Source organism: Microtus oregoni, unplaced genomic scaffold (genome assembly GCF_018167655.1).
Source record: "Microtus oregoni isolate MIOR12 unplaced genomic scaffold, Mior012 000074F_ref0000038, whole genome shotgun sequence".
NCBI classification, from domain to species: domain Eukaryota; kingdom Metazoa; phylum Chordata; class Mammalia; order Rodentia; family Cricetidae; genus Microtus; species Microtus oregoni.
This window is the reverse complement of record NW_024544004.1, coordinates 2269608-2292892: the sequence shown is the minus strand read 5'-3', so window position 1 is coordinate 2292892 and position 23285 is coordinate 2269608. Positions and strand designations below refer to the sequence as shown.

General features: G+C 40.0%; 1 protein-coding gene across 1 annotated transcript in view; it reads left to right on the top strand.

Annotated features, from left to right (window-relative positions):
• LOC121441342 (BCLAF1 and THRAP3 family member 3-like) overlaps positions 1-3517 on the top strand; it is a 55839-nt gene extending 52322 nt beyond the window's left edge. The window contains exon 12 of the mRNA XM_041642474.1: positions 3270-3517. Coding sequence (XP_041498408.1) covers positions 3270-3341 — 72 coding nt within the window. The 3' untranslated portion in view covers positions 3342-3517. The remainder of the gene's footprint in view (positions 1-3269) is intronic.
• The last annotated feature ends 19768 nt before the right edge of the window (positions 3518-23285 follow it).

Below are 23285 nucleotides of genomic sequence, written 5' to 3'. Positions count from 1 at the left end.
CTCTTTCCAGGCACTTTTCACCATAGTCATCTGCATTTTTAAGTGTGTTTTCATTATTCTTACTATTCTCTGAGCTAGAAATAGCCTTAGTACCGCCACCTACCCTTCTGGAAGCAGGGTCTTGCTATGTAGTTCAGGTTGGCCTCAGACTAATCCTGCTTTACCTCACAAGTGCTGGAATTTCAGGCATATGCCAGCAAACTTGACTTCCATTCTTTACTGTAAAACCCTCCTTTTCTTTGTAGAGCTACTGAAAAACTTTGCCAAGCTTCCCGCCTCACTTCTTTAACTCTTGTTTCATTTAGTCTCTGAGTTATTTCTGTTTGTCTTACTCATTTGTCAACCAGACAATCCACTTCTTAAGGCTAGACCATGTCTCATCAGTCTGTCCTTCTGTTTTACTTTTTGTCATTCTCAGACTTAAAAATGTGTTTTTTTTAATGGAATTGAATTTGGATCATGAATATACACATACATACATGCTCCAAAAGGTTAGTGAACAAAATCTGCCAGATGAGCAAAAATTGTGTTTGATAATCTACAGAGACAACTAAGTATTTAACTATATTGGTATGTGACTGGTTTGTTACAATGAAAGGATACACAGCAAAATTGAGGGGAAACTTCCTACAAATTTGTGAGGGTTATTTCCCAATGGAACTCAGGGCATGAATAATTCCTTTAGCAGTTGGCTATGATAATGTATATGCAGTGTTGCCAGCTGGAGCTCACTAGAGACTTAGTTGGCCCAGTGTTGTTACAAAGAGCTTATCATGTGGGCACCCCTTAGTGGACACACATCCACATTCTAGGCTCTCAAAAGGAAATAGCACAAACCATGTAATTTACACTTTGAGTACTCTCCAGTTAATGGTCAGACTCCCCTGAAATGTCAGCCATAGGCCAGCCTTGAAAGCAGACACTTCCAAGGATAACAGTAACTCCTGTTATGTTAACTCTTTTCTGAGAAGTCATATGTTTGAAGAGCTTACTTTCTCTCAAGGGAAAGATTTCTGTGGCAGGAGTGGTGAGGAGATGTGCACTAAGTCCTTTCCCTGACATTGTCTTCCCAGAGGTTATAAGCTGAAGCTTGAAAAAGACCTAGACACAGAAAGAGCTGAAGCCTCTCTGGTCCATATTCGTCAGTAGTATGTAGTCTTAAGGAGAAAGAAATACACAATATACTGAGGGCTTCAAACTGTGTGTAATTTATTTCTTATTTGAAATGGTAGCAGGAGGATACTTTTGTGTGGAGTAAGAAGGAAAGGTAGTGCTTTAAGACAGCTGCTTGGATAGTAATGGGTAGCAAGGTCCCAGGAAATTAAGATGAGACACAGTAAGACTAGTATAGAAGGAGGAGGCCACTTGTTCGTCCCAGCTGCCCAGAACCAAAGTAACCACACAGAAACTGTATTATTTAAGTCACTGCTTGGCCTATTAGCTCTAGCTAACTCTTAGTTATTGGCTAACTCTTACATATTAATTTAACCCATCTCCATTAATCTGTGTATCTCCACATGGCAGTGGCTTACTGGCAAAGTTTCCACATGTCTGACTCTGACCATGGCTCCATGGCGTCCCTTTGACTCCGCTTTTCTTTTTCCCAGCATTCAGCCTGACTTTCCCTGCCTACTTAAGTTCTGCCTTGCTTTAAGTCCAAAGCAGTTTCTTTATTCATTAATGGTAATCACAGCACACAGAGGGGACTCCCATATAAGACTATCATGGTAGCATTTGCAGTGATCCTGTGTTGTTAAGAAAGCTTAGCTAGGAAGTGGTGGCTCACATCTTTAATCCTATACTGGGGAGGCAGAGACAGGTGGATTTTTGAGTTCAAGTTTAGCCTGTTCTACAGTGAATTAATTCCCTGACGACCAGAACTGTTACACAGAGAAACCCTGTCTTGGAGAAGAAAAGAAAACAAAACCAAACCTAGACAAGCTAGTGGTGATGTACTTCTTTAATCCCAGCACTGGAGAGGCAGAAGCAGGTGGATCTCTGATTTAGAGGCCAGCCTGGCCTACAGAGTGAATTCTAGAACATCTACAGCTACACAGAAAAACCCTGTCTCAGAAAACCAAAAAAGGGGAAAAGCTAGACAAAATCTAGTCCAGTATTACATTTAAAAATAACTTTCAAATCATTGGAGGAGTGGGAGATCAGTTTGAGAGATGATAAGAAACTATGTCAAGATGAAAGTAGTTTCAAAGTATTACATGCTTTTAAAAATAAGATTTTTCAGTTGAAGTTTTCTTTAGAATTATTGTACTTAGAATTTGTTTTCAAAGTTGTTAGTTGGTGACATTTTCTTTGAAGATATATGGTTTTATATTGTATACTTAATAAAGAATTAAATACAATGCCATCTACAACTTTTAGACGAATAATGTTAAAAAATGTATATGCATGTGCTAACATTTCATTAAGCAAGATAGAAGGAATAATAAGATTTTTCTATCAGCATTGTTTTTATTTGGAATTAAACATTTCCATTCTAATATGAATGCTAAAAATAAACACACTTTTGCATTTTTTTCAGTTTTAATGTAAGAGCCTAGTTAAAAGGTAAGGATATATTTGGATAAATTTTTATTTTCAGTGTCTTTGAAATACATATCATTCTGCCATTTTTAGTTTTATTATTTGCTTAGTTTGTATCAAGTTTGTACTTGGCAATTTAATGTTTTTGCATCATACCACAATATAAAACCCACACTTACTACTTTTATCATAATCGTTCTGTTTTTGTGAGTTTTTTTTCTCATATTTATTGAAACCTTATATCTTTATGTTGACAACCATCTGAAAATTTTCTAAAAGCTTTCTTTGCAATTGTCAAGTCATTACAAGAGCCTATGTAGTTTTGGAATAAGAAGTACTATGCAATGGAAAGGATAACATGCTAGTTAGGCACGTCTCTGCCTCTGTTATATCAGGCTGGGGACTAGAAAGGCAACATTTGAATCTTGAGTTTAGGCCAGAGTGCTTTCCCAGAAAAAACTCCCAAGGAGCACTGTGTTTTCTCCACTTGCAAAGACCAGTGCCATCTAATGGGGTTGTTGTCTGATTCAGTTTTGCCTGTTTTGGTTTGTTCCGTGTTTGGATGGCATCTTCTGGGTTCCACATTACTTTGTGTGAATTGTGAGGTGCAAGTTAGCACTATACAGATGAAAGCATTTTGACAACTGCACTATGGGTCAAACTCTAGCTCAAATGTTATAACTGACTCTTCTATTGAAGCTCATATTTCTCTTGTTTTCTCTTGATAGGAATACACTATATTGCCACAGAAAACCAACTGGGAATTGTTGCAATGGAACTGGCCCTACATGAGGACTTAACTGAGGATGTAACTGAGCATCTTGTTTGGTCAGGAATTGGAATTGACACTAAGACACTAATACTGTAACTTTCTTGATAAAATATCTTTATTTTTCAGTAGTGGAATACTGCAACTTTTTTACACTTAACAATCACTGTTAATCACTGTTAATTCAGTTTTAAAGTTGTATTTAACTACAACTCTTTTGCAAAAACGCTCAGCAGGATCATTTGGGGGCATTATTTGTTGATACATCCTTTTCTGAGTAAGGTTTCACCAAGAGAATTTAATCAAATTATATCTAAACATTTATATGTTGAAAGCTTTGTTTATGTTATAAAAACAAACATCAGAATTATATAGTGTCTATACATGAAATAACTTTAAACAGTGGCCTTACAGTAGCAAATTTTATACTGGCTTTTCTTTTTCTGATGACATTTTGACTTATAACTTGAAGTTTTCTGAAGTTTCTGGAGATCAAGGCCTATGTACATCATCCATTTCATAATCAAATATAAAAAGCCTAGAGAAAAGGTGCGCCTTCTCCATCGGGTCATGGCAAGTGCACTGAACTGTTAGTAAATGTGTGTCTTGGGTATTCCCATGACTATTTGCTCTTTTCTAGTTTCAAATGCTATTGTGGAAAATATGTAAGGATTTTGTAATCTCTATTCCATCTTCTTTTCCCTCAGGGCAAGCTTGTGCATATTATATTTTTAAAGGCTTTTAAAATCTGACAGACAAAATTACATATTTGAACATTGTACTTTACTACTGTGGTATTAGACATTTTGCGGACCCATCTTACAGAGGGCATATCTTTGGTTCAGTTGATAGGTGTTATATGCCTACTATATGTAAGATAGGGTCCATGAGATTTTCAATACAGTCTGTAGGTCCTGAAACTTACTTCTTTGTTTTCTTTCCTTCTGTTTAAAAGTACATACACATTCCCAGTCAAATTTTTGTGAAATGTTTATTTGTAAGAAAATAAAATATTGTTGCTCTTTCTGCTTGAAGCTATTACCTGGCAGTTGGTGAGAACATGCTTTTAATTCTTTATGAGACTGACAACTCTGGGTAATCTTTGTTGATGTTGAATACTGGGGAAACACATAATGATGTATATTTTCCTTATTTTCTTTTTTAAATTTTTATTTAAATTCTTTCTCATACAAGGACCACTCTTCTTTAAGTGGGTCAGTGATAAGGGACGTTGGAGCTTTGATTCGGTGGTAACTGGATGATGAATAAACGACCTGATTTTTGTACTGTGTGCCATTCCTAGAAATCAGGTTTTCCAACCCTCCTATACATGAAACTGGGGCTAAGGAGAAAATCATGTATGCAGTAATATGGCAAGTTTGCATTGACTCAGTACATAAAAAAAACTACTTTAATTTTTTTGAGTCAGGGTCTAATGTAGCCCAGGCTAATGCAGAACTCAGTATATAGCTGAGGATGAATGACACTGAGGATCTCTAGAGTGTTGGGATTACAGGCATGTTGCCACCATTTGTGGTTTTTATAAGATGTTTCATGCATGTTATGCAAGAACTCTGCCAGCTGAACTACATCCTCAGTCCATCAAATTCAATTTTTTATTTTATTATTTTATGTGTATAGATGGTTTTTACTGCATGTGTATCATGCCATGCCCACAGAGACCAAAAGACGACGTTGTAGCACCTGGACCTGGAGTTACAGGTGGTTATGAGATGCTGGTACCATTACCATTAGATGCTGGTAATTAATTGAGGCCTCCTGATGCAGCAGCTGGTACTCTTGACTGCTGAGCCATCTGTCCAGGACCTACTTTTAATATAGTTGATTTTATTTGTTCCTATATTTTAGTAGACGGTTCTGAAACTATAGTAATCAATCATTTGATTGACTGATCTGTGTGCATGAGTGCATGCGTGCATGTATGCATGTGTGTGTGTTTCATGTAACAGTGAACAAGAAAAAGAATGAGGCACATGGGCCCTGTATGCCTTAGTGGTTTCTGTAGTCTCGTAAGGAAAATGGCCATGTACATAGAAGTAAAGCCTGATAAACAGCTTGACTATAGATGTTTTATTTATTGTAGCTCCTAAAGATAAGATTATTAATTTAGTATTTCATTTAACAACTGATTCCCAATTTAGGCCTATTTGGATAACCTCTTGGCATTGTCTCAGAATTCAAAGTTTTATATCTGGCAAAATAGTATTCAGAAATTATTATTGGTATAAGAAATATTTGCTTTATAAAGCACACACCAGGTATGGTGGTTCACACTTGTAATCCCAGCACTTGGGAGTCTGAGACAATAGAATTGTCCCAAGTTTGAAATCTGCCTGATTTACATAGTTAGTTCAGGCCAGCCTGAGGTACTGTGTGAGATGCTGTCTTAAAAATTCATAAAATATACAAATAATCCTGGACACATTTAAAATTAAAATAATTTAGAGATATGGTAGAAATAGGGACCATGTCAGTCTTGTTAGCCACAATCCTCAGTATCCAACATCCTAGTTAACAGTAGAAACTCAATAAATGTTAACTGAATGAGAAATCAGTAAGAAGTGAGTAGGATTTACATATCTAAATTTTTATATGGAAATTGAACAAGACCACTTTCACTGGCCTGAAAAAGAATCTGAATTCTTAAATGCTTAACTGCCTAAGACTTGAGGAGTTTCTTTTTATCTTTGTATGTGTGAGCGCAAGTGCTCATATGTCATTAAACACATGGAGGTTAGAGGAGACTCTCAGGTGTTGGCCTTTGCCTTCCACCGTGTTTGAACAGGGTTTCTTGTTTGCTGTGTCATATGTCAGACTAGCTGGCCTGCAAGCTTCCAGGTACTCTCTTTTCTCCATCTCCCATCTTGCTGAAGGAATGTTCAGATTACAAGCATGTGCTATCTTACATGGCTGTGTGTGGGTGCTGGATATCGGAATCGAGATCCTCATGTTTGTGTGGCAAGTGCTTTTACTCACTAAGCCATTGCCACATCCCAGAAAGGTTTTGGCTGAGTCCCCATATTATTGCCTCCTCTCATTTCTCCCATTTGCTAGACTTGTCACTGGTAGTACGGTGAAAATAGTAAGATCACCCCTGCTCTGGAAATTTTCAAACCACTAGAGGGAACAATCCACAAAGATAGAATTTCTAAATAGAGCATTAAATACTGTAACACAGACACAAAAGGTTGAGGAAGAAGTTGATTCCTGGTTGAATAGTTTGTTCAGTTTTTTTTTTCCTATTTACTAGATGAACCTCTGACTATTTGTTTGATGGGTTTTCTGGTTTTAAAAATGGATGTTAGTTAAAAATGAGTAAAATGGGGGCTGGAGAGATGGCTCAGAGGTTCAGAGCACTGGTTCCTCTTCCAGAGGCCCTGAGTTCAATTCCCAGCAACCACATGGTGGCTCACAACCATCTATAATGAGATCTGATGCCTTCTTCTAGTATGCAGGCATGCATGCAGATAGAGCACTGTATATACAATGAATAAATCTTTTTTAAAAAGAAAAAATGAGTAAAATGTACCCGGGTTCTGCTGTATTATTTCTTTTGTTTTGTTTTGGTTTTTGAGGCAGAATCTCATTATATAATATAAGTACTAAAATCACAGGTATGTGCCACTGTACCTGGATTTTTCTGTTATTTTTACAAATAAATGTGAATTTATAATTATCTCAGTATAAATATAGATTTAAAAAAACCTACCCATTGGGGACGGGAGAGATGGCTCAGACGTTAAGAGCACTGGCTGCTCTTCCAGAGGACCTGCCTGAGTTCAATTCCCAGAAACCACATGGTGGCTCACAACCATCCAAAGTGAGATCTGGTGCCCTTGTGGTAGTAGCACACGCTTTAATCCCAGCACTCAGGAGGCAGAGTCAGGTGGATCTCTGTGAGTTCGAGGCCAGCCTAGTCTACAGAGTGAGTTTCAGGCCAGTCTACAAAACTACACAGAGAAACCCTGTCTCGAAAAACCAAAGGGGGAAAAAAGATCTGGTACCCTCTCCTGGCATGTAGGCAGAACACTGTATGCATAAGTAAATCTTAAAAAAAAATAAAAACCTGTCCATTACCATATCACAGAGAGAACTCGTATTTTGGAATATACACTTATTTTTTCTATTGAAAAATATATTTACATTAAAATATTTTATTATTATTTTTTTTCCAATACAGGGTTTCTCTGTGTAGCTCTGGCTATCCTCTAACTAGCTGTAAACCAGGCTGGCTTCCAACTCATAGAGATCTGCCTGCCTCTGCCTCCCAAGTGTTGAGATTAAAGGTTTTTGCCACCACCACCCAGCTCATTTAAATATTTTAAATAGATCCATACCAATTTACCATATTTTAGTTAATGTCTTAGGGCTACTGTTTCTGTGATAAAATGACATGACCCAGTGCAATGTGGGGAAAGGAAAGGGTTAATTTCACTCACAGTTCTATGTAACAGTTCCTCATCAAAAGCAGTGAGGATAGGAACTCAAAGTGAAGGCAGGAGCTGATGCAGAGGCCATGGAGGGATGTTACTTATTAATGGCCTGCTTTTTTCCCAGTTTTTGAGATAGGTTTTCTCTGTGTATCTTTGGCTGTCCTGGAATTTGCTCTGTAGACTAAACTCACAGAGATTTGCCTGCCTCTGCCTCCCGAGTGCTGGTGTTAAAGGTGTGTGCCACTACCGCCTGTCATCAGCCTGCTTTCTTATAGAACCCAGGGTCACCTGACCAGTAATGTTCCCACCCGCAATGGGGTGAGCCCTTCCCCATCAATCACTAATTTAAATAATGCCCTATAGGTCTAATGTTCTGGAGGCATTTTCTCAATTGGGGCTCTCTCTCTGATGACTAGCTTGTGTTAGCTTGACATAAAACTAGCCAGTACTGTGAATGAACTCCCCTTTTTTTGTGTGTTGTTGTTTGCTTGATGATGCCTGGGCTCAAACCCAAGGAGCCATATTTGCTAGGCAAATGCTTAATCATTGAGCTATATCCCCAGCTCTTAGACATCTTTTTAGAGAAAGATGGGAATGCTTTGAGGCAGGAACAGGAAAAGTAAAGCTAAGTCAGAAAGTCTCTCTGTATTCGCTAGCAACAGACAAATATATAATGTCTAGCAGCCACCAGATGAGGAAGGGAGATGTGAATACAGCTAGGTGTTACATGTCACCACCGGATGAGGGAGATGTGAATACAGCTAGGTGTTACATGTCACAATGCATGACTTCAAACCCTTCCACACAAGTGTCACCAAATACAGGTGGCAAGTCTTGGTAACAGAGAGCTTCCAACATGACCAAAAGGCTGACAGGATGAAAAGGCCATGTGGAGGAAAGTGAAGGTAAGCCTCCTGTGCTGCCCTTGGCACTCCACCATAGAGTGACTAGGCATTCCTGAGGTACTCTAGAGCCTCCTGGAGAAGTCAACATCCCAGAAAGAAGGGGCACCTTTGCCTGGTCCAGCGAGCCTCAATTTAGACATTCAGTAAGGGCTCAGAGGAAAGGGAACAGCAGGTTCCCCCACAGAATTCAGCACAGCAGATGATTGCAGCTTCAAACCCATGAAGATAGAACCAAGACACTGAAATTGAATCATACTTGTAGAATAGGAAGTAAATGTAATGTGATAAAGTTAAACAAAAAATGTTGACAAATTGTAGCTTGTGGAGGGAAATGGGATGCACTCTAAAACCATCCTCCATGGTCAGCTGTCATGTTAAGTCATAATATCCTAAGAATTCTAAAGCCATCCTCCATGGTCAGCTGTCATGTTAAGTCATAATATCCTAAGGTTGCAATCCAGAAGGCATGAATATACAGTCCAGTCATGGTGGAACCACTTGGGCAGTACTGTGGTGGCTTGAATAAGAACAGCCCCCATAGGCTCACATATTTGAATGCTTAGTCACCAGGAGTGGCATTATTTGAGAAGGATTAGAAGGTATATCCTTGTCAGAGGAAGTATGTTAATGGGGCTGGTTCTTTGAAAAAACTCATGCCAATCCTGTATCTCCTGTACCATCCCTACTGTGGATCAGGATGTAGCTCTCAGCTACTGCTCCAGCACCATGCCTGCTGTCATGCGTCCTGCCATGATGAGCATGGACTAAATCTCTGAAACTGTAAACACGCCCTCATTAAATGATGTCTTTTAGTCATGGCGTCTCTTCACAGCAATAGAACAATGACTAAGACAGGCCCTAATAACCAATGTTAAGTTTTTCACAGCTTCTTGACTTTCACATAGTGGTTTTTAGTATAACTCCAATGTCTGGCAGCATTCTATATCAGCAGCTTCTTCAATTTTGCTTCTGATTTTTTTCTATTGGATTTCATTAAAATTATAATAAATATAGTGAGTGAATTTGCTATTATTCCTGGGCATACATATGAATGCATAGAGGTCGGAAGCATACTTACCCATTGTTAACACTTGGTTACATAACTGGTGGGATTTGGAAGGACTGTGGTTTTCTATAGTTGTCACATAACAGAACACCTAGCATTGTTATGAAAGTCATTCTCTTAAAAGTGGTAAGAACATTTCATCCTGAATGTCTGTCAGTTACTAAAAACATGTGAACAAACATTACCTTCATTAGGATGTCTGCTTCACTGTAGCCCAGTGAGGATTTATTCCCTGGTGTTCCTCCTTCCACATTATAAGAAGTGATGATCTTATTTCTGTGTGGTGTTGACATTTTAGTATAAATTATTGACATGTAAAATGTAGCATAGTTACATAAAAGTTAAATTGTTGTCACTTTTCTCAAAATGAAAGACAAACTAGTTGTGGTTAGCCTCACAGTCAGATTCAAGGTCAAGGACAGCCTGGGCTACACATTTTCTTTTAAAGAGTTAAAACTTTGGGCTGGAGAGAGGGCTCAGAGGTTAAGAGCATTGCCTGTTCTTCCAAAGGTTCTGAGTTCAATTCTCAGCAACCACATGGTGGCTCACAACCATCTGTAATGGGGTCTGGTGCCTTCTTCTGGCCTGCAGGCATACACACAGACAGAATATTGTATACATAATAAATAAATAAATAAATATTTAAAAAGTTAAAACTTTTCTCTTTCCCTATTAATAAAATAATCATTAAAGCCTGTTTGTAGACCCAGAATTGAGTTAAGGTTTACATGTCATTACAAATAAACCTATATAGTGGTATTTCATTTGTATTTTAATAAATAAAGCTTGCCTGAAGATCAGAGAGTATAACAATCCCACTGGTTAGCCTTACGGACCAGGCAATGGTAGCACACACCTTTCATCCCAGTAGCCACACTGGTTTGCCATAGAAACTGGGTTGATAGTGGTGCACGCCTTTAATCCCAGCCTTAGAGAGGAGACTGGAGGAGACAGCTCTCAGTCAGTTTCATTCTGAGGATTCCTTGAGACAGCATCACCATTTTTGGACTGAGGTCGAGATAAGAGCCAGTGGCAGGCTGTTTTGCTTTTCTGATTTTCAGGATGAACCCCAATATCTATCTCTGGGTTTTTGTTAATCATGCTACAAATCTATGCTATCTATTTGTAACACCTAACTTTCAGAGATATCAGAAGAGATGGTAGCCAGATTCCATTAAGCCAACATAGATTCACTTAGATTCTGAAGTGACCCTGACTTGTTTCCTTGTTTCCTGACTTTTACCTGCACCTTTCTGGTTTTGGCTGTTGAGGTTTAGAGTCACTCCCTCTCTTATTCCATCCCTCCATCTCCCTCTCTTTTCCTCTCCCTCCCTCTTTACTTTTTAAGGCAGGACTTCACATGTCCCACACTAACCTGGAACTTGCTGTATGACCAAGGTTGATCTTGAACTTTGATGTATCCGCCTCCACTTCCCAGGTGCTGGGATCACAGGCATGCCTTGGTTCATAATTGCTTATTAGAGTGTTCTTTAGATCTTCGGAATTCAGTTTTTTGAAATGGTATGAAAATGGAAGAAAAATTATAGAACTACTGTTCAAATATTTGGTTTTCTCCTTAATCTGTTGGCTTTTTTTGGTAGTTGAGATTATAATTTAATGTATATTTGGTCTTTACAGATTATCCTAAACGTGTATAAAACATGTTTAAGTTGGTATGACATTCATTATATAGAACGTGGGATAAAATCTCATTCCCAGAAAACTAAACATGTCTTTTGAAATCCTGAATTATAATGTTAAGATTTAGGAAGCTATTTTTGCTGTACACATTGCTTAAGATATTAAGAAATAAGTTAAACTTTGCAGGTAATTTTCTTTCCTCTTTTGTGAACTTGCTGTATAGCCTAAACTAGCCATGAACTTCCAGCAATCCATCCGCCTCTGTCCCCTAAATGCTGGGATTTACCAGCATGAGCAGGGATAAATTTCTAAAGGAAAGTCTTGCCTTGGTTTCTAATCCTTTGTAATAATACTTAATATTTAGTAAAGAAGAAAGTGACTTTAATGTTGAGAAGTGATTGCTGGTGACAGTTGGTGCAAGATACTGCAGGAAATACAATGTTTTTCACTTAATGGGTTCTTAACAATTGTGGAGGACAAATAGTTACCAAGATGTTCCCCAGATAATCATGCTATAATCCCCAGATCCAAGGAGACTAAGTAAGCAAGGGGGCTCTAGGGGAGGAAACATGGATCTCCTTGAGAAGGGGAATAGAAGAAATTTTACAGGTGGATTGGGGGTGGGTGGGGATGAGAACAGGAGGAACCAGGTTGGGGGTGGAGGAAGAAAGTACAGGGAGAGAGGCCTAGCATTGGAAGGCAGGGGAGTTTCTGTGGAAACCTAGTGCAGTGGAAACTCCCTGGAATCTACAAGGATGACCCTAGATAAGACTCCTAGTAATGACAGATACAGAGCCTGAATTGCCCATCTTCTGATGTGGGCATAACCAGACAAGCTTCTAGCCCTGGGACACAAAACCTTTGACCTACAATTTTTCCTACCTGCAAGATGTGCTAGGCTAAAGGTGACAACAGAACTTGTGGGAGTAGCCAACCAGTGACTGGTGTGATTTGAGGCCCACACCACAAATGGGAGCCCGCGACACTGCCTAGAGGGCCAGGAACCAGAAGCTGGATGTCCCAGAGACCTAGGGTAGAACCTAGCAAAAAAAAGTCAATGAAATAATTCCTAATGATATTCTGCTAGAGTCATATATCAGTGCCTTGTTCAGTTGTCATCAGACTTTCTCCAGCAGCACATTGGAGTGGGTGCAGAAACCCACAGCCAAACACTAGATGAAGCCAGGACAACCCTGCAGAAGAGGGGAGGAAGAATTATAGAAGCGAGGGAGTTGTGTGTAGGTGTCTCTTGACTCTTGCTCTTAGGGTCCTTTTCCTACTATTAAGTTACCCATCCAGTATCGATATGGGAGTATGTGTCTAGTCTTATTGTAACTTGTTGTGTAGTGTTCAGTTGATGCTCTTGGAAGACCTGCTCTTTTCTTGAAGGAAAACAGAGGAAGAGTGCATCTGGGTGAGAGGGGTGACTGGAAGGAGTGGAAGGAGAGGAAGAATAAAAAAAAATGTTCCCTTGAAAAACAGAGTTAGCATATGACCAGGCAACTTCTGGCTATATATCCAAAAAGAAAACATTAACTGAGATACCTTTGTGATAGTGTTCATTGTAACATTAATCAGAAGAGCTGAAAGGTATAAATCAAGTGCCACTGACAGAGAATACCTAAAGTAGTATGTATGAATAGTGGAACCTCAGCTGTAAGATAGAGTGGATACACAAAACTAACAGAGACTGCGACAGAGTGCACGAAACCTGCACAGATTGAAACAAGACAAAAATTCCAGGACTAAGAAGGGGAAATGGACCCAAAGTCCCATCATTAGCCAAGAATCTATTAGCAGCTGATACCTGTTCCAAAAGGGAAAATCGGTTTTCTCCAATGGATTACACTTCATGCTCCAGGGCTGGCCCCGGGCCTGTGTGTCATTTACCAACATAGAATGGGCTTTGTGGGTTTTTTTGTACACTTTTGTTTGAGTGACTGTTTTTGGCTTTTTTGTTTGTTTGCCTTACTGATTTTAGTTTTCCTGTGTTGATTTTCATTTTTTATTATTTTACTCTTTGAGAGATTGAGAAAGAACATGAGGGTGGGTGGGTGGAGAGAATCTGGAAGGAGTTGGGGAATGTGAAAGAATATGATGAAAATAGATGACAAATTAAAGCATTTTTAAAAGAATACGTTCTGTTGGGTAGTGGTGGCACATGCCTTTAATCCCAACACTCAGGAAGCAGAGGCAGGTGGATCTCTGAGCTATGGTCTACAGAGCAAGTTCCAGGACAGTCAGAGATATGCACAGAAACCTTGTCTCAAAAAAACCAAAAGAAGAGAATAAGTAAGTTTTAACTCTGAACTACACACTCCATTTTTAAATAAAAAGTTTTATCTAGGGGCTGGAGAGAGAGTTCAGTGGTTAAGGGCACTTGCTGCTCTTCCAGAGGACCAGGGTTCATGCTCCAACACCTCCATCATTGCTGTAACTCCAGCTCCATGGGATCTGACATTCTCTTCTGGTCTCTTCAGGCACCTACAGACATACATAAAAAATGACTATTTAAGTCAGGTGGTGGTGCATGCCTTTAATTCCAGAACACAGGAGGCAGAGGCAGATGGATCTCTTGTGAGTTTGAGGCCAGCCTGGTCTACAAAGTGAGTTCCAGGATAGTCTCCAAAGCTTCAGAGAGAAACTGTCTTGAAAAATAAACAAACAAACAAAAAGAAAGAAAGCTTTTTTAAAATTTTCCATCTGAATGTAATGTCCTGCCACTATTCTCATTTTGATACAGCTTCAAAGGTGTTCTTCCTATAGTCATAATCTCAATTTTAGCTGCCTAATTCACAAAGGAACTCAGAATCTAGGCAAACTTAACATATTCTGTGGGCTTTTTCGTATTTTTTTTAATGTAAATCTATTTCTGGGGACTTCCTGGCCAGCTAGCCTAGCCTGTTTTGTAAGTTCCATGACAGTGAGGGAGTCTCAGAAGACAAGATGATGAGTAATTATCCCCAAGTCTCACCTCTGGCCTACGTACACACATACACATGGTGGGGTATAGAGGGAGAGGGCAACACCACACAAACACACAATTACAGTGTATGTGTTTTAAGTACTCTACTGGGCGATGGTCTGAACACTTCTCAGATACTGATTTGTTTCCTCTTGACAAAACTCTACACATTAAGTAGTCTTGTAGTCATTTAAGAGCTGATGAAGCTAAGGCACAGAGGGGAGTGAGTAACTTGTCTAGTTTCACCAGCTATAAGCCAGTATTTAGAACCAGTCAGATTGTTTTGCTTTGTTTGGGGAGGAAAGGCCATATTGTAGCCCAGGGTGCCCTTGAGTGTGTTATCCTATCTCTACCTCCCAAAATGCTAGGATATAAGCATATACCACCATGTCTGATTGAAGCAATAGATTTTTTTTCCATACTGGAGACTGAACCTAGGACCTCATAAATGATAGGTAAGTTTCTACCACTGAGCTATATATAGCCCCAGTCCCTGGAATTAATATTTTAAAGTCTGGGGGTTTGGAGAGATGGCTCAGTAGTTGAAAGCACTTGCTACTCTTCCTGAGGACCTGGGCTCAATTTCTAGCACCCAGATTGTGACTTATAACTGTAACTTCAGTCTCAGGGGATCCAACACCCTCTTCTGGCTTCTTTGGTCACTGGGAACACAGATGATGCCACAGACATTGATGATAAAAGCAAAACACGCACAAAAGAAATTTTATAAAATTTAAAAGTCAAATTTATTGTGGTAAATGATATTCACTTTTTACATTATATACTGAGTTTGATCAATATAGACCCATATGTAACCACTAATACAACCTAAATAAATCACCTGCAAAAATTTCTTTGTGCTTCTTAGGGGGTTCTACACTCTTTCCACCTTCAGCCCCCATCAGATAACACTTGAGTCACATATATTAATGTGTATATGAATGGGATCAATTGTGATCTTTCCATCCATATATATGATATGTACTAGTCAAACCCAACCTCCTTTCCCCCTCTACATAGACACTCTTTTCAACCTCTGTTAAATAATTCTACATTTAGGTTGACTTCTTAAGTTTTAACATATAAGAAACGCAAATACACAGTACTCAACTTTCCATGTCGGTCTTGTGTCGTGTAACATGATGTCCTCCAGTTTAGTGTTTGCAAAAATACTATTCTGTTTTTCGTGACTAAACAATGCCCCATTTTGCGTGCATATATATGCTGTATTTTTATGTGTGTGCTGGGGATATGTGTACATATTCATGTAGATGTTTGTACACATATGTATGTCTATGAAGGCAAGAGGTTGACATCAGGGGTCTTCCTTGATTACTCTTCATATTGTTGAGACAGGATTTCTCACTGAAACCGGAGCTCACTGGTTGGACGGACTGGCCAGTCACTGAACTTCAGAGATATGCCTGTCTCTATCTTCTGAGTGTAGGCACAAGTCACCACAACTGGCTTTTATGTGGGTGCTGGGGATTCAAACTCAGGTTTTCATGCATGTGTAGCAGACACTTTATTGACTGAACTGTGCTTTATTTATCTACTCACCCTCTTTTCTGTAATTTTAAATTTGTGTGTGTGTGCATGCCTGTGTGTGTAGAGCTTAGAAGATAACTTTGAGAAGTCCATTCTCCTTCAGAGACTCCAGTGATTTTGGTCTTCAGGCTCAGTAGGCAAGCACTTTGATCTGCCAAGCCACCTCACTGGCGCTCTTTAACAACTCTCAAAGGGCATTTAGACAGACTCCATACCATAAAACTGTCAGCACTGCCTCAGAAAATGCTGCTGTGCAGATATCTCTTCGGCTTGCTGACTTCATTTCCTTTGCATCTATACCTAGAAGCAGTAGGTTTAATTTTGTAAGGATACTCAATACTGGCTGGACTGATGTCCATTCCCATCAACAGTGTCCAAGAGTTTCTTGTCGGCACACCCTTGCCAGTATTATCTCTGTAATAGCCACTGTGGCTGGAATCACATGCTACTTGTAGCTTAAATCTTCACAGTTCCCAGAAAGCTAATGGTACTGAGCACTTTTCATATTCATTGTGTGAAATGTGTCTTTTCTTTGGTTTGTCCAGTTTGGGGGTGGCTACTGTGACTGAGCTCAGACTCCTCATGCTAAGCAAGTGATCTACCATTGAATTACATCTCTAACTTAGGCTCATGTGGTGTCTCATACCTTTGTTACTTAACAATGTGCTTTCTCCCCTGCCCCTTTTCTGTTTTTGTTTATTGAGACAGGGTCACTATATAGCCCCGGCTGTCCTGGAAGTCGTAGAGATCTCCCTGCCTCTGCTTCCCAAGTGCTAGGATGAAAGGTGTGTGTACCACACCTGGATAATAGTATGTTTTCTACAGCCATGGTTCTGTATTTTCTAGAATGTTATATAAATAGCTTATACAGTACATGGGCAGTGTATTTGGCATCCTAAGATTGGCTTTTAAAGATTTATTTTTGTACCTCAAATTTTATTCTTTGTTTATGAAAGCTCTTGTTTATGCTTGTGGAAGACTTATTAGACACACTAAAACATGCCAGGTGACAGTGGCATATGCCATCACTTGAGAGGCAGAGGCAGGTGGATCTCTGAGATTTGGAGGCCAGTCTGGTCTACGGAGCTAGTTCCAGGACATTCCTGCTTAACACAGAGAAAGCCTGTCGGGGGGGGGGGCACAAATGAATCTCATAGCTTTAAATTATTAAAGAGTCCCTCCCCCACTGCTCCAAATTCATTCCTTGTTATCGCTAAGTCATATTTTATTGTCTGGATATACCAGCATTTAATTGTCTCCTCAATACTTGATAAGCATTTGTTGCTTCCATGTTTTGGCAATCACGAACAAACTAAATCTTTACTTGAGCCTAAATTTATTTCATGCAAGTAAATTTCCAGGGGTAGCATTTGTTAGGTCATGTGATCATATGGACAGCTCTGTAATAAAATACCAAGCTCTTTTCCTGAGTAGTTTCAGCATCTTATACTCTCACCAAGAATGCATGAGAGTTCTGGTTGTTCCACTTCGCCATCAGATTCACATCTGTTTCATAACCAATCCGACAGGAGTGTTTTCCTAGGGGGATGATGCTGTGCATTTTCTGTGCACTTATTTCCCTGTTCAGACATCGTCCCAGCAGAAGAGATCAAGTGTACCCCGCTCTAGCTTGTTTATCTTTTGACATTGTGTGTGTGTGTGTGTGTGTGTGTGTGTGTGTGTGTGTGTGTGATGTAGGGAGTCTTGGAGTCAGTACAGAACACACTCAACACCAAGGTCTCAGCACAAAGGAGATTTTATTACCCTGGAGGGACAAGTGAGGTAAGAGGCTGCCTCTGGCTTGTGCAATGATAGTATCAGTCGTCTCTGCAGGAGTGGCTTTTAAGGAGAAAAGGGCAAGTCTCTGCTAGGGTGAGTTGATCAGTCCTGATTTGGACATGTTAGTCAGTGTAGCCGAATAAGGAATTTTGATAGGTGAACCTTGGAATTTTAGTCAGGCATAAAAGAGAGTGGCCAAATAAGGGAATAGACCTGGGGGCTAGCTTTAGGAATGTAATCTTATAGTTCAGCAAGGGAGAGGGAGGGAAGGGGGTGGCAAGATCTGCTGGTGCCATGTTTGCAATGCTGGGCCTGTTAGAAAGCCCTTCATGTTGCACATGTGAGTACAGAGTTTTTGTCTAAGTGTGGCTGCATATGTGTGCATGCTTGTGAAGGCCGGAGGTTGCTGTTGGGAACCATCTTTGCTCACCCACTGTATTCACTGTGGCAGTTTTTTAATTTTTTTTCTTTTCTTCGTAGATTTATGTGTTGGAGTGAGTGTTTTGCCTGAATGAATGCATGTGCACCTCATGCCTGACTGGTGCCCACAGAGGACAGAAGAGGACATTTGATCCCCTGGAATTGGAGTTACAGATAGCTCTGCCTCCGAGTAGGTGCTGGGAATCGAACTCAGGTCCTCAGTAAGAGCAGTTCATGATGACTCTCCAGTTTTCAAGGTGATTTTTTTTCAATCAAACCGGAGTTTGGTAATATGGCTAGTCTTGCTAACCAGCTTACTTTGGGGGTCCCCCATCTCCACCTTCTGAGGTAGATTAGAGGTTGACAGCCATGACTAACCAGCATTTATATGGGTTTCTGGAGATCTGAACTGGGGTCTTCATGCTTGCACGACAAGCATTTTAACCACTGAACCATCATCCCCGTGCTCTTGCTTTCATACCCTTGCACGTTTGCCCAGCTTCCATCATCTCAAATACCTTTCATGTGCATTTGTCTTTTCAGTGCCTCATCCCTACCCTCTGGCCTCACTGGATCAGTCGTCTGAGTACACCTAAGCATTCCTCTGTTGAAGACCCCACTCACTAACCAGGGAGTGCTGTCGACTTGTTTCATCCTCCTCCTAGTTCTGTCTCTGACATTTATGATTCATAAAAGTAGCAAATTATAGTTATTAAGTAGCAACAAAAATAATTTTTTGGTTGTGGGTCACCATAATGTGAAACTGTAGTAAATGGTCGAGCATTGGGAAGGCTGAGAACAAGAGTCTCAGATGATCTACTTTTAAAGAGAAAAACCAGAGGATGTTTTACAAGATGAATGACTCACATATGTAATCTCAGTACTTGGGGTGCTGAGGCAAGCTCAAGGATAGCCTTGGCTAACAGCAAAACCTGGTATCGACATTTAAAAAAAAAGTGGGGAGAGAACAGTGTTTTTTCTCACCTCTTAGTTTTGAAGGTTCCAGTATAGTCCATTCTAATATATTCCTGTCCTTTTTGGTCCAGGTTTGCTTCATTGGGGTCTATAGTGAGGCATCTGGTCATGGCAGAAGCATATGAGGTCCTAAAACTGCTTACACCAAGAGACAAGAGACAAGGAGCATGGCCTGGCTGTGGTGGTGCATGCCTTTAATGCTAGCACGTGGAAGGCAGAGGCAGGTTGATGAAGGCCAGCCTGGCCTACAAAGTGAGTTCCAGGACAGCCAGGACAATACAGAGAAACCTTGTCTCAAAAAACTGAAAGGGTGGAGGGAAGCAGAGAGGAAAGGAAGCGGCCAGGGTCCTATTAGCCCCTTCTAGGTCACATTCCCAAACATCTTAAAGATCTCCCTGTAGACCCCAGTTAGAGTTTCCACAGCTTCCCTGAGGATCATGCCTCATACACATGAACGTTTGGGGACATTAAAGTGAAAACTCCAACATCGGAGGAATCGGGAGTCTGTGGTAGACCAAAGAATTTATACTGACCCACACCCAGCTTTTTCCATGGGCTCTGGTGGTCTGAACTGAGGTCACCATGTTTGCAGAGCAAGCCCTTTCAGTTGAACCATCTCCCCAGCCCTCAACTGCAGAACTGTTAAACTTAAAAAATGTCCTGGTTTCAGGTATTGTCAGGTATCGAAACATTTTGTGTTTCAACTTTAGTTTTTACTATAAAACTCTCGGAAAACAGCTTATTTTTTGTTTGCTTTTTGATTTTGTTCCTTTTCTTTCTCTCTCTTTCTTCCTTTTTTTGGTTTTTGAGACAAGGCTTCTATGTGAAAACAGTTTTTGCCCTAGAAAAAAAGTATTAGCATGCATCTCACCAAGTGGACTGGGATGGCTCCTGGGTCTTCCAACTGCATCAACAGTTTGCTATCCAGCTTGTGTTTTGGCTGGTAGGGTCTTCTAGAGCTTTCTTCTCCCACCTAATGGACAAAAGAGGGAACTGATTGCCCTTTTTGAATGCCTCCTAGGAACCAGAGGCTAGGCACCATACATCACAGTAGAAGGACCTCATAGAATTTAGGATAAAATAAGAATGGAAGCGAACAAGACTGGGGGACTTGTGGGAATGACTTCAACACACTACTGAAGCGCGTTTCCTGGCATGTGAATTACTAATGGGAGTTGACAGATTTTCTTAGCAATGTCACTGTCACATGTCTTTGACATCAGCTGCTGCAGTTAGTCTATAGGTTTTTCAGACACTCACGTTTGCATGTGATGTTATACAAGCTGGAAATAAGCTCTTCTCACTATATGTGTTATGTATTCTGGATGGGAAAAGTTCTGAAAGAAGAACTTTAATTTCCCATTGCTTCTTACTACTGAGTACTCAGTGGTAACAACATCTAGCAATTTGGTCTCCATCCTTGTCAACTTTGGGTATGTATGTACCCACTTTGTATGCACACACATTTTTCATTCTTTAACACATATAACTTGTATAAATTAATTGTACACTTTTCATGCATGCATGCATACCTTGATTATAGATCACATTTATCTTTCTACTCTTACTACCCTGGAACTACCCTCCCTGCTTCTCTACTTTCAGACTGTAGTGGTCTGGATAAGAATGGTTCCATAGGCTCATATATTTGAATGTTTGGTCACGAGGAAGTGTCACTATTTGAAAGGAGTAGAAGGCATAGCCTTGTGGAAAGAAGTGTGTCACCAGACATGCCCGGCCTAGAGTCTCTTCACTCTCTCTGCCTACTGCCCGTGGATCTGCATGTGTATTTGTGCACAGTATGCATGCAGTACCCATGGAGGCTAGAAGAGGGTATTTGATCCCTGGAACTGGAGCTACAAATAGTTGTGAGTCACCCTGTGGGGCTTGGGAATTAAACCCAGGTCCTCTGGAAGATCAGTAAGCCCTCTTAACTACTACTGTCTTAGGGTTTCTATTGCTTCAATGAAACACCATGTCCAAAAAGCAAGTTGGAGGAACGGGTATATTTGGCTTATGGTTTTATATTGCTCTTCATCATTGAAGGAAGTCAGAACAGGACTCAATCAGGGCAGGATCCTAGAGGCAGAAGCTGATGCAGAGGCCATGGAGGGGTGCTGCTTACTGACTTGCTTCCCACGACTTACTCAGCCTGTTTTCTTATAGAACCCAGGGCCATCATCCCACGGATGGTACCACGCACCATGGACTGGCCCTCCCCCACTGATCTCTGAGAAAATGCTCTACAGCTGGATCTCATGGAGGCATTTCTTCAATTGAGGCTCCTTCCTCTCTGGTGACTCTAGTTTGTGTCAAGTAGACACACAAAACCAGCCAGTACAACAGCTGAGTCATCTCTCTAGTCCTAGTATTTATTTTGAAAAATATCTGTTCAGATCATTTGCCCATTTTTATTGGATTATTTAGTTGCCTGGGTTTTTGTATATCTGGATATTAAACCCTCTGTCAGATGAATAGCTGTCAAAGCTGTTCTCTCATTTTGTAGACTTCTTATTGCTCTGTTCATTGTTTCGTTGGCATGCAAAGCCTTTTAATTTCACACAATCCTATGTGTTCAATCTTTTTATTTCCTGTGCTTTTTTAGTTCTGCCAAGGAAATCACCTACATCAAAAATTTTAAAATGTTTCCCCCAATAGTTTTGGAGTTTCTGGTTTTACATAAGGTGATTAATTCATTTTTATGTCTGCCCAAGGTGGGAGATAGGGAAAGTTTCAGGCATCTTTTGTGGCCACTTTTCTTTAAGGTCTATTTTTCGTAGCTTTGTTGAGAATCAGTTGACAGTAAATGCATGAAGTTATTTTTATGTCCCCTATTCTATACCCAGATCTCTGTGTCTGATTGTTGTTTCTCTTTCTTTCTTTTCTTTTCTTTTTCTTTTTTCTTTTTTGACACAGTGTCTCACATTGTAGTTCTGACTGCCCTGGAACTCACTATGTAGAGACCAGGCTAGCCTCAAACTTAGAGATCTGCCTGCCCCTTCCTTCCAAGTGCTCGGACAATAGGTATATACCACCAAGCCTGGCCCTTGTGTTTTTCATTATAGAAGTCTTTTACTTCCTTGGTTATATTTATTCCTATGTGTTTTATTTTCTTTTGTGGCTATTATGAATAGGATTTCATTTGTGATTTCATGTGTGTGTGGGGGTGTGTGCTTTGTATGTTTGTACATGTTCATATGTGGAAATGCAATGCATACATCTAAGTTGGTTGTCTTTAGTCTATGCATATTATTTTTTAATTTTATTTTATTTATTTATTTATTTATTATTATTATTGTATTGTATGATGTGGGGAGACACTCCTGTGCTAGTGTGCCTTTTTGTGGAGTCAGTTCTCTCTCCTTTCACCTTTACATACATTCTGGGGATCAAAGTCAAATCATCAGGGTTGTGGTACAAGTGCCTTTATCTGCTGAGCCGTTCCACTGGTCTGCATTCATGATTTCTTTATTTTAAAATTCATTGTTGGTGTACAGAAAAGGTACTAATATGTATGTTGATTTTGTATCCTGCTACTTTACTGAATTCATTTATCGGTTCTAATTTTTGTGTGTGTGTGTGTGTGTAGTCTAGGTTTTTATATCTATGCTATCAAGTCATCAGCAAAGTGAGAATTTGACATCACCTTAAAAAGTTATGTTTTCTGTGTTTGTCTGTGTGCTGCATGCATGCAATGATGATGGAGGCCAGAAAAAGGCACTGGAACCCCTGGAACTGGAGTTACTAACCATGCTGAACTGCTGTTGTAATAATTGGAGTGGTGGGGGTGCGTCCCCGGCACCCTGGCCGCCTGGCTAGCTTATGCCCTGAAGAGTGCTGGGACTTGAACCTAGGTCCTCTGGAAGAGTGGTCAGTGCTCTTAACTACTAAGCCATCTCTCCAGCCCACTTTTCCATTTCTTATTTATATGTATTTTATTTCTTTTCCTTGCCTAATTGCTCTGGCTAAAATTTCGAAGACCATATGGCATGATCACAGTGTGCCTGGCCAGCTTTATTTTGTTCCTGATCTCAAAGGAAATACTTTCAGTTTCCTTCCATCCAATATGATGTTGGCTATTGGTTTTCCAATGGTTCGTTTACTATTCTTATCCTCAAGGGATGTTGAATTTTGTTGAATGTTTTCTCCACATGTTTTTGTTAGTTTTTTGAGACAGGGTTTCTTTGTGTGGCCCTGACTGTCCTGGAACTTGTTCTGTAGA